At 46.4% G+C, this 12,376-nt stretch overlaps 1 protein-coding gene across 1 annotated transcript in view; it reads right to left on the bottom strand.

Moving 5' to 3' along the window:
- Window positions 1-988: 988 nt before the first annotated feature.
- zfhx4 (zinc finger homeobox 4) overlaps window positions 989-12,376 on the bottom strand; it is a 146,960-nt gene continuing 135,572 nt past the window's right edge. The window contains exons 9-12 of the mRNA XM_042298936.1: window positions 12,353-12,376; window positions 11,626-11,746; window positions 5,972-11,374; window positions 989-5,452 (exon numbers count right to left, since the gene is read on the bottom strand). The exon at window positions 12,353-12,376 is cut by the window's right edge and continues 183 nt beyond it. Coding sequence (XP_042154870.1) covers window positions 3,840-5,452; window positions 5,972-11,374; window positions 11,626-11,746; window positions 12,353-12,376 — 7,161 coding nt within the window. The 3' untranslated portion in view covers window positions 989-3,839. The remainder of the gene's footprint in view (window positions 5,453-5,971; window positions 11,375-11,625; window positions 11,747-12,352) is intronic.

Raw genomic sequence — 12,376 nt, forward strand, 5'->3', positions numbered from 1 at the left:
CCCTCCAAAAATGTGACTTTTATCGGCAAACCATACGCCTAATGTGAAACAAAACTCTTAAGAGCCGGGTGTTGACCCTGGATGCTTCTGTGTGTATCTCTGGGTGGGAGTCTGTTAGATGACTAATGTAATGTAGTTGTTGAGCGGCTTCACTACAAGTATATTGTATGTTTTAAATATTCAATCAAAAAATGTTCAAAATAAGAAAATAATTGTGTGTATTCCCCTTTTCCATGATGGGAGGAGCTTATGACAATACCTGCTGAAACCTTCTCCAGATTAGCCGACATTCCAGGTGATGATCCAGTGCATCTGGTGAAAGCCAGATTTCAAAAGAATAACATGTCAGATAGCTGATATTCCATCAATCACCATACTCCCCTATTTGTCCTAGATAGTTTGCGTGCATGCATTAATATGCAGGCTACGTGTGCCTTTAAAAAAATGATGTAGTTCTGTCCTCGTCTATTAATGTTCTGTATTATGTCATGGTTCATGTTCTGTGTGGACCCCAGGAAGAGTAGCTGCTGCTATTGTAACAGCTAATGGGGATCCTAATAAAATACCAAATGCCAGTACTCTCCTGCTCAAAGCAATGCCAGCTCTTGCAGAAGCAGGGAAATAAAAATGTGACTAAAACAGGTTTTGATTTCTCTCCATTTGTGGGGGGAAATATGGCAGTAGTTGTGAGCTGAATCTACATAGTAGTGCAGCAATGCCCAAATGACCAAAAGGTCAAATGTAAGCAAAGTTGCTACCTCATAAGATGTTGACAATACTGTCAGCACATCCATAGTGAAATGAATTCTCTGCTAATATGTAGAAATAAATACAAGGCAACTGTATTCCAAATCAATACACATGAAATAGCTGTATGATGTATGCTATTTATGATACAATGGCTTTATGATCATGTTTATATGGTGAGTAAAGCTGATTCAAAACAATGATACGAAACAAATAATCATTTTGATGACAGACACAAAACTGGTTTGCAGATACAGTTTTTAATGTATCACAACAATGAGCAACAAACATACTTGATGAACTATTTCCAGAAGTTGTTCAAATACCATCTACAATAAACGTCATTTCAACTATGACAACAGGTCTGTGACAAAAATAAAAAATAAAAGTTTCAAAACCATGTTATTACCGGTGTAACGGTACAGTTGAGACCTCAAACATTACAGTAACAAAAACTAATGAGACTACTCTCTATATATAAAACATCAATAACATTTTTGGTTTAGTTTATTTAAAGTTTTAGCCATAGGGGCTTCTTCTTAGTAAACCCTCAGGATGCATTTCCTATGTAACCAGGACTTAGAATACATATTGTGTAGGATATGACTGCGCCGTGAAATTCCCTTTTGACACCCAGAAGAAAACAATCCCAATATCAACCTTTTGAAGGCTGTCCTCTCTTTAGACACAATCCATCCGTTTGAAACAGTTTTTTAAATTCTTTCTTTCTTTTTGGCTGCTGTGCAGTTGCAACATTTATGTACAGTTCGTTATGTTATCGTACCATCCTTTTGGTTGTTGGTTTGTTAGCTTTTACCAGTCCTTTAGTGTGGGAAGCATTGTGTTTGCTGCTAACATCTTAGCACGTGATGCTAGCTGACAGTTCAGTCTGGCAATGCTTTAGCCACATTGAGGGGAAAGGCAAGAAGCCAGGTTGGGAAAGCCTTTGGGATCAGGACAGTCGTTGGTGTTTGTACAATGGCAGGATTGCACCTATACGGAGGCCAGGACGTCTCTTATGAAACACAATCGTAAAAGTGTCTTCAGGATCAAAGTAAATGTTAAAATACTAAAAATCCAAATCAGAACATTTAAAAAGTTTCACACAAAAAAAGAGAATAAAAAACGGAGACATTTTGCATTTAAACTTTGAACGGAAAAACAAAAACACCTGTACTATAATAAAACGCAAGAGGAAATGTTACTGGATTTCATTGTTTGAAACAATAACTAAGCATGATTTGATTTTAACCTGTCAAACAGTTGCATTACATGCTACTTGTTCATCTCAGAATAGGAAATACCAAAAGCAATACAGTTTCGCATTTCTTCATATTAATAAATTTGTACCATGCACAGCCAACTACGAATATGTACAACAGCTTAGCTCTCTTTGTTCACAAGCCTTTTCCTTTCATACAAATAGCCTCTTGTTACTTTGGAATGAATCACATTGGCTTATCTTACCAAACTAGAAAGTGATTCGTAAAAATGTAACACCCTTTGACAGCTTTCACATTCTTTAAGTTCCACTGCAAATAAAAGAAGACCAAAACAAAATGAACATAGAATGAAAACAGCAAAGCAAAGCGATCCATGGGTCAGTATTCAGTCTGTTGGAGAATTTATGGCGAGCAAAAATAACATTACACAGTAGCAGCAACATTTTGTTATAAGGTAATACTTCGTAACGCATAAACGTCTAAAATAAACTGAAGAATTAGTGTTGACTTTGCATGATTTATCAACTGAAGTGTCCGGAAAATGTATGCGAGGACGAAGAGCTATGCACTAAATGGCAGTGTATAGGTTTAACACTGTTATCAGTCCTACAAGCACTGGGGAAAACGTTTCATTATATCAAATACATGCTGTAGTCCCCCTTTTTAAAGCAGCATATTTGCTTATGCAAATATTCATACCTTTTGTTAAAAAAGAACAACATTTTGACCGACTTATACTTTAACAGTTTCAAGTATACAGTACTACTTTTATGGACGCACAAATTGTTAAATAGGTTACTGGGATGTTAGGCGTCAATCCTCTAACACATGTGGACCAAAATGCTGCTGCAATAAACACAAAATAATAATTAAAACAAACAAACATACCAACGGAAAAAATCTATTAAATTAACACATGGGTCTACCAAAATAATATGACTAATAAAAAACAAACAAAAACAAAATAAGTGCACTATAGTCCAGACACAAGCAGGTACCATAACAGTACAGCAATTCACAAATGAAAAATGTCTTATTCACATAATTAATCCTCAAGAGTGTATAAAACTAGAGTTATTACCTCTTCAGAAAAGGGTGTGAGCAGAGATACATGAGAGAAGGTAAGAGTTGGCACAGATTAGTATATTCTACAAGAGAAAAAGAGGGTTGGATATAGACACAGTTTGTTGTAATACAAACAGGAAAACACAGGGGAATCATACACATATACTTCACCATTCTAAAATTCCCTCAGTGGCAAAACCATACTGTCTTTGTAGGGTGGAAACTAAAAGGATATGCACGCTGTCCATTGTAACAGTAATATTGTCTCTCTTGGTACTCTACACACATCAAGGAAATGCGTCCGATAAAGCTTGACATGTTTTGGTTAAAAGCCAAGTGTACCCAGGCTCGTTGCTGCTTTAACAAATGAGAAATGTTATGTTCTGACCTGAGAATTTAAAGCTACTGAATTACACCTATCTAGACTAAGAGAGATTCTCTTTGAGGGTTTTCTGGATCGTCGTCCCATACAGTACATGCTAGCATTTGGAAAACAATCCAGCTGAGGTGCAATTTGCTATCGTGAGTTTTTGGCTTGAAACAAGCTCCACGGGGGAGCCTGAGAGATCTTTTTCTACTCCGTGTTTTTGTATACAATATAAGCTCAGTCAAGCATCTGCAACAGTTCTGTCCATAACAAAAATCTATCAATATCTTGCCAGCATATCAATATGGGAAAAACAATCCTGAGTCAATCATTTGGTACTGTAATTTTTTGGGTTAGAGAAACTTTGGAACTGCAGTTTAAAAGTCTTATTTTTGTATTTTATTTTTTTTAAAGCAAGGGATCCTGTTGTACACCTCCTACACACTGAACATATCCATTCTGATACTGCTGAAGCCTGCATCTAGGCCGGAGGTCGGCTTAGCCTTGGCCTCCAACACCTTATCTAAGTCATCCAGCTTCTGTCTCAGCTCGTTGTCAGACTCATCTGAACAATTCTTGTTGGGTAGGGAGGTGGGAACCCCTGAGACGCTGCTGCAGGACGTTGAGGTAACCATTAGAGGCAAGGGAAGGGGAGGAAGAGGAAGAGGAGAAGCAGACGGGGAGGAGGAGGAAGAAGCAGCTTTCCGGGCGGTGGCCTGGAAAAGGATATTTGGCCAGGACTTGATGGATAAGCGAGAGAGATGGGGAAAGGTGTTATTAGAAGGAGGAGCTGCAGACTGCGAGGTAGATGTGGTGTTGACAGGAGTAGGTGTGCAGACAGAGTGAGGTAATAATCTAGCATGCTCTTTGGCATTTCTCATTGCTTGTTTGATTGTTTTCTCTTTGTGCAAGCTCGACTGGAGGTGTTGGCCAAGTGCTTCATTCCCGTTGACCACCACATTACAGGCGATGCACGTGTACTTGCTCACTGCCTGTCTAAGAACTGTCTCCTGCGGGTCTGGAAAGGGGTTTCCGAAGTAGCAGAATGACTTCTGGTGATGCACTGCGGAGCCCTCATCGCTGAATACCTTATGGCACTTCCTGCATATGAACTCGTGCTTGACGGATGGAACAATGAAAGCGTCAGGAAAGTCTGTGGTACTTTTGGTTTCTGTTGGCGATTCTACTTTTGTGCTTTCTGTCAAAGAGCCTTTGTTGTTGTTGGTGTCATCCATAGACTCTTTTGGTTTGAAGGAGTTGGAGTTGCTCTGCACACATGGTGAAGACACCTTCACAGGGATTGGCTTCTGCTTCTGCTTCTGCTGCTGCTGTTTATGATGCTGATGTTGTTGCTCAAGCTGCTGCTGCTGTTGCTGCTTCTGCAGGGAGTCCTGGAGAGACTGCTGGTACTGCTGATACTGCTGCAGGAGGGCAGTGGGATTCATCCCCGCCATGGCGGCCTGCGGGATGGCAGCAGGTCCGTATGGGAATAGGTTCTCCATCCCGCCGAACGGAGGGAAGTATCCCCCCGCCTGCATTCCTCCAAGGAGCTGGGGCGAAAAGCTGTTGGCGAAGCCCGGGAGGAAGTAAGGCAGGAACTGGCCTCCCAGGAAGGAGCTTGGGTCTGTGGCGCCGGCCAGGGCGTTCTGAAGAGCCTGTAGCTGAGCGGCATCCAGATGGCCCTCACTTCCTGGTTTGCCCATGGCTGGAGACGGCTTTTCCCTCTTCTTGTTGTGGCTGACGTTGGGGGTCTGTGGACGGCCGCCATTCTCCGCTTCTCTTTCCTTTGCCTTCTTCTGGTGGTGCGGTTTCTCTACTGATTTCTTGCTGCTGCTGTTGTTGCTGTCTCTCTCTTGATATTTTCTGTGCTGCTCAATGTGGTTGGTTGAAGTCAGAGGAATGGAGGAAACAGGAGGAGGTGGAGGAGGAGGAGGAGGAGGTGGAGGAGTCTGCAGAAGAGTCTTGGTTGGGGTAGTGCTGAGAGACATGGCAGGAGAGGGGGTGGCTGGGGTGGGGAACCCAAGCATACCAGCACCGGGAGACGCTAAAGCTGAAATACAGTGGTATAAATTATATTGAAATATATTTATATTCACCCTAACATTACTATTGAAATAGTGTTCAGTATGACATTATGGAAATGTTTGCAGTTATGATTTACTCTATTTTCTTTTTTAAAGATTTTGTTATGGATCAAAACTGTCACATGCGCCTTATGAGATACCAACATGAGGATATTATAAATATACCAAACCCACATCAAAGGAGAGAAGGGAAAATAAACACCACAAATAAAACCAATGATAAAAATGCATTTGCTTTTAAACTATTATTTTACTTAGCAGTTCCGCACTGAACGTTGAGATCATGCATGCATTAAAGTGTCCTTTACACAATCTCCAACGTTTGGTCAAAATATCTCTATACCCGCCAACAACAACACTGTAATGGAATGAGCAGAGAAAGTAGAGTAGAGAAAGAGTCTTTTGTGCATATAAAGTATGGACAATAAATGTTCATAATAAAGCTACTATTCTCTGTGTGTTCTATGTTCGTCATACTAACTCACCAGGTGTGTTGGGTGGGTAAACAGGAAGTGAGGACGGCCCGTTGACCCCAGGAAGTAGTACCGGCGGAAGTCCAGAGATCCCGGGGTAGCCTGAGGGCAGGCTGAGGCCGTGAAGTGCATTGTTCTGGTCCACTGCAGTCTGAAGCTGCTGAGCGGCCAGGCTGCTGAACCCGTCGCTCCCAGCCTTTTTCAGACGATCCATCTCCTGCTGAGCCATCAGCTGACGGACCGTGGTGGGTGTTAGATAGTCCTTCTCTCTGTCCACCTGGTTGCCCAGAGTCTCCTGCACTTTAGCAATGTGCTGTTTGGAGAAGATGTGGTCACGGATGGACATCCGGGCAGTGTACTTCACACCACACAAAGTACACTCCGGCCGGGGCCCATCCGGCCCACCTTGACTGATCATGAATGGCTTTCCGATGTTGATTTTGAACTTCTTTTCCTTGGCGCGGGCATTCTGGAACCACACCTGAATCACACGCTTCGGGAGGCCAATCTCGCTGCCCAGCATCTCACACTCATGCATGGTTGGTGTGCGGTAGTCGCTAAAGCAAGCTTTGAGGACTTTCAGCTGAAGGTTGCTCATCTGAGTCCTGAAGCGCTTGTGGCCTGGTCTCTCCCCACTGCCACTGCCCTTCCCAGACCTGAAGGGGTTTCCACTTCCGAAGGGGCTGGGGGAGCTGGGGTCGGTCAGGCTGGAGGTCTCGCTCTGGTCGTTGTTGTCGTCCATGTCGTCATCTCTGGAGCTGTAGTAGGAGTAGGAGTAGGAGCAGGAGTCTCCGTCCTTGCCCGAGTAGCTAAGGGAGGGGCTCACCATGCTGAACGGGAAGCGGTCGTCGCCACCCCCATCTGAGCTCTGGGCCTGGTTGCTCTTGCTGTCGCATCCCAGCTTGTCCCCTCCGTTGGCCGTGAGGCTCTCTACCTCGTTGTTGCCCTCGTCTCCGGTGGTCGCGTCACTTATGGCCGTGTTGATGGACGAGGTTTCGTCAAAGTCCATTTTGTTGTTGATGTCGTAGGATGAGGCCTCTGCAGAATTCATGTTAAGCCCTTCAGATTCATCACAGTTTTCTGCTTTTAAGGATGAAGGGCTCAATAAGTTTTTTAACGGTGCCTCAGATGGTTTGACTGGCGTTGAGGAGGCTGCGGGCAGCTCATACTCATTTGGCTCAGTCTTGGTGGGTAGCTGTGGATACTCAAAGAAGTTGTACTTGTGTGGGCTCTCACCTCCATCGTCTTGGTTCATCAGTGGGCTGTTGGGCAGACTACACCCTGCCTGTTTGGCTTCATGCCAGTGTCTAGAGCGGATATGGCTGTCCAAAGCTGACTTGGCCTTGAACAGCGCCCGGCAAAAAGGGCATTTCTTGTGTGACTGGGAGGGCCCCAGAGCTCTGAACTGTCCCTTTCTCTCTCGGGCTCGTGTGTTCTGAAACCACACCTGCACCACTCTCTTCTTCAGGCCGACCTCACGGGCGATGTGATCCAGCATCTTCCTTGTGGGATTTGAGTCCAGCAAGTATTTGTCGTAGAGGATCTCTAGTTGTTCTGGGGTGATGGTAGTTCTGAGACGTTTGTCTCTGTGCTGTTCTTCAGTCATGTTTCCGTTATCTTTTTCATTGGATCCATCCTCTTTCTCATCTAGTTTTCTCTTCATGGAGCCAGAGCCGGGACCTGAGGACAAACCAGAGCCGCTTTGAATTGGCATCTGGAGTCCTCCCGATAGCAGCTGGCTAGTCATCAGAGGATTATTGGGGTCAAAGATCATATAGGGCATGTCCATGGGCCTTTCCAAGAACTGGGAATGGAGGAACTGGTTCTGGGCAGCCAAGAAATGCATATGCTGGTGCTCCTGCCATAGCTCAACACTTGGGAAGGCTATCTTGCACTGGTCGCACTGGTATTGGAGCATCTGGGGAGGGAGGCTGTTAGTGAGGGAGGAGAGGGCAAGGGAGAGGGGGCTGGAGGGGACGGCGGCTGACTGAGGCTGGGAGTGGGGTCTGGACATCTGGGGCTGGGAGGTCTTCTGAGGGGGTGGCTGAGGAGTGGAGGCCTTGGAGGGTCTGGGCTCTGGTAGAGACTTCATCATAACTGGGGAAGGGGCAGGTTCTGGCTCTTTGGGTCTGGGCTCAGAGGGAGGTTCAGGCTTGGGCGAGGTCTTCCCCAGGTTGGGGCGAGGGGAGGGCATCAGAGGGGAGCTGGAGCCTGAGCTAGTGGCTGTTACATGATGATGCTTGGATGACTCTGGGTGCTTGGCTGGGCCTGGCTCTCCCATATCCATGTACTCTTCAGATTGGTTGTCCTCATTCCCTTCCTCATCCTCGTCCTTGTAGCACGTTTTCTTCTGGTGGGTGATCAGGTCAAAGATTCGCGGGAATACCACACTGCATTTCTTGCACTGGTACTGCATGTTGCTGGTGCGGATGTAGCGCTCATTTGTCAGTTCTTTCTTCTCGTTGTCTTTAGCATCTGCCTGGTTCTCGTAGCTCTTCCGGGCCTTCTGGCGGGCGTTTTGGAACCACACAACGATGACCCTCGATGGTAGGTTAAGCACAGTGGAGAGCTGCTCAATCTCATCGTCTTTCGGGTAAGCGTTTGTGTCAAAGAAGTCCTGCAGGACCCTCAGTTGGTAGTCTGTGAACCTTGTCCTGGAGGACCTCTTGTTCATAGTGGCATCAGTCCTGTAGTACTCCAGTGTACTATACTGGGACTCCAGCCTAATATCCTCCAATGTGGTAATAGGTGGAATGTTGAAGTTATATGGAGAATCTTTGCTTCGTTGCCTCTCTTTGAAGAGGGTGTTACGGAACCAGTGCTTGATGACTTTCTGGGGGAGGCCGGACTTGTCGGCCATCTCTTGAATCTGCTCCTCATTGGGCGAGTTGTTGATGTCAAAGTGCGCTCTGAGGACCTTCAGCTGGTCGTCCGTGATGCGGGTTCGGGGGCGTTTGAACTGGGACTGCCTCAGGAAGTTTGGATCGAGGCCTAACTGCTGCTGACAGAGCTGGGTGAGATCAGAGGACAGGGAGTCCATTGTAGGCAGCTGCAGGGCGAGTTGAGGGTGTAAACCTTGGTGCTGGATGGACTGCATCATCAGAGGGGGGAAAAGGGAGAAATCTAGTGGGACGGAAGAGGGAGAAACCTGTGGGGGTGCAGAAGGTGGTGGAGGAGGGGGAGGTGGGGGTGGTGGCTGGGGCTGGGTAGCCTGTTGAGGGGCAGGTGATGGGGCCTGGGTCTGGGGCTTGTTCATGGAATTAGAGGGAGCTTGCTGGGTGGTCACTGGGGCTGGTGGGGGAGGAGGAGGGGGAGGCGGAGGTGGGGGAGTCTCTGGGGAAGGGGGGTTAATGGGGTAAAGCTTGTCATAGGCCTCTCTGTACTGCTGGGCAAACTTCTCCAGCTCTCCATAAGGGAAGAACTGTCCGTGGATGTGCTCTTGGTGGCTTTTGAGAATGAGCATGTTGGAGAAGAGCTTTCCACATATCCCACATTCCAGCTTGTCGTTATTGATCTCCACTTTTTGCGGTTGTTGTTGTTCTCCTTCTTTGTTTTTCTTCTGGTTTTTCTGCCTGTTCTCATTGTACTGGATGACCAGCTCAAATCCAAAGTTCTCCAGAAGGGCCTTGGCAGCATTTCCTCTGGCTCCTGACACGATACGTGGAGGAGGAATCAGTGGCTCGGGAAACTTGGACTTTTTGTCTTTGTTGTCCTTTCCTCCCTCACTGACTCCATCCCCTCCGTTCTCCATCTTTGTTTTGCTCTCCTGTTTTTCCAGATGCTCTTCTGCCTCTCTGGACATCTGTATGTCAGACACTGACACAGCATTGGGCTCCATTTTGGGCTTGTGGCTCTGCAGTTGCTGGTTTTTCTGCTGCTGGAGCTGCAACTGGGATGCTTGTTGCTGCTGTTGCTGCTGCTGTTGAGCCTGCTGTTGAGCCTGCTGCTGAGCCTGAGCCTGCTGTAGCTGGTGTTGCTGCTGCATCTGCTGCTTCAGGTCTTCCAGGAAAGAACCAGTCAATCCTGGCATTCCGAAAGCGGCGGCTGAGTGAAGAGCCAGCTCTGGGCTAAGGTTGAATTCTGCCCCTGGGATGTAGAAGGGGAACAGGAACTGTGGCTGCTGGAACTGAAGCAGAGCCTCTGGGGTCATGCCGAACTGGGGGAAGAAAGCCGGGTTAAGGAACTGGGGCTGGAAAAAGGCAGCCTGCTGCTGGAGCTCATGTTGGAGCTGCATCTGTAGCTGAGCTTGGGACTGAGCGTTCTGATGGCTTTGCTGTGCAGAGACATGATCAGTAGTTTGCTTTGCGTTGTTGCTGCTGTTTTTGGCTTCTTTGGCATCTACAGTGTTTTCTTTGTTAGCCGACGGCGTCACGCTTCTAGCAGTGTCTGAGTTAGTGTTGTTGCCTTGTACGTTTGGGGCTGGGCTGCTGGATGGAGCCACGCCACTAGTGTTCCCACTCCCTCCACTGCTACTGCTGCTGCTTGTCTCTGTTTTGGCAGTTCTAGCTTTGGTCTGATGCAGCACAGACCTCATGTGGATCTCCAGGGTTGAGCTTTGGCTGTAGGCGACATTGCAGATATTGCATTTGAATGGTTTGTTGTCTACATTGTTATTGGTCTCTGCAGGAACCGGGCTGGAGGCCTCCTGGAGAACCTTCTTCAGCTTGTGCAGGTGAGAGACAGAGTTGTAGTGGACCAGGAGGATGTTTTTCTGGGTGAAGGACTCCTTGCACACCGTGCACTTGTATGGCCGGGACGGGTCCAGGAACTTCTCCATGGTGAAGTTGGGGCCTTTCCTGAAGGGGAGGGTTCGCTTAGTTTCGGCTCCCATGTCATCTAGCAACGAGCTACTGTCACTTCCTGTTGGGCTGGCCTTCTCTTCCAGATCCAGCTCATCGTCTTTCTCCATTTCCTGTTCGAAGGCCTGCTGGGCCTCCTCGTAGGCTCTGGCCTCGCTCTCGGAGAGGAAATCTCCGTTTACCGGCAGGCTGCCGCAGAGCTGCTGGACCTCGGCTTCGCTCAACTCCGGATGTCCATTCTCCAAGTGCTTACGGAGCGCCAAGAATGTCCGGAAGCTCCGTTGGCAGAGGCTGCACATGGTGGCCGCCCGGATGGCATGATACTGGGAATGTATCTGCAGCTTCTGCATGGTCTTGAAGGCCAGGCTGCAGTGGTTGCAGCGGTATTTGTAGACGTGGCGGTCGGAGACCGAGAGCTGTTGCTGCTGGCATCTCTGGAGGTCGTTCAGATGGTCCTGGAGGGAGTCAGGGCTCTTTCGATCCTGCCCGACCACAACAGACCTCTTCCAGTCTGGGGCTTCAGACCCATCCTTGGGGGGTTTGAGTTCCTCTCCATGGATGTCTAGTTCACTCTTGCCTTGGCCTGTGCTGTTCAACTCCTCCTTGGAACTGTTCCCTGAGAAAGGACAATGGAAAACCAATTAAATTCATGAACAAAAGACATTGTACAAATGCACTGAATATCATGTCTGGAAATGTAAAACTTGTCTGGTGAAAATAAATAATATTTTGTTTCATTTGTGTAGCAGGGCCCTTCTACAACCCAAGGACACTTACTGTAACTCAAGATGGTGAAATAATTACACTTTCCAAACAACCTCAAAACAGTGCATTCAATACCGGCAGGGGTAAACTTGCTCTGCGTACCTGTGGGCTTTCGATACTTCTCAGAGAGAACAGCAGAAGCATCCATCAGAGACAGAGCGTTGTCTTGTCCAGGTGAAGGATGCATCATGTTATTGGGCACCATCACATCAGGCCCAGCCACCTGTCAAAGTCACACAACAAAAACAACTTCATCATCTTAATCATAACCATCCCTAATTGCAACATGCATCATAACAAAATGGTATTAAAAAGCATCAAAATATAAAATGTAATGTAATAGCAGATAATCTATCATTTAATAACTATAATATTGGTGCAGGTGCTGCTGACAATATTTTTTATTGATATTAACAATAATGATAGTGCAGCGGTTAAGACGCTGAGTCAAAAAGTTCACCGCAAATATAAAAAAAAACATGCTATGGAGGTGCACTTTTCAACTAGCCTCTCAACTATTAAAATAGCTCATTTTCAGAAAGTGGAATTTGCTTAACTGTCAAGTTTATGACGTATTCTTGGGAGAGTGGGATAAATGCATCGGACATGTTTTCTAGTTGGTTATGGGACTGTAGGGAGCACTGGACAGCCAAGCCAAGCCATTTTTCAACTTGCCATTTCAACATTATAGATCTTAAAAGTGATTAAAGAAAACTCTCTAGAAAACCTTTAGACATTGAGAAAAATGTACTGTACGTGCAATGCCATTAGAAGCAAATTAGATTTTTCCTCCGCATTTTTTCTTAAGTTATCTATGAATCAAACATACGGTCATAAGCAGTTTCTCAACACA

This window comes from Oncorhynchus tshawytscha, linkage group LG16 (assembly GCF_018296145.1).
Source record: "Oncorhynchus tshawytscha isolate Ot180627B linkage group LG16, Otsh_v2.0, whole genome shotgun sequence".
NCBI lineage: Eukaryota > Metazoa > Chordata > Actinopteri > Salmoniformes > Salmonidae > Oncorhynchus > Oncorhynchus tshawytscha.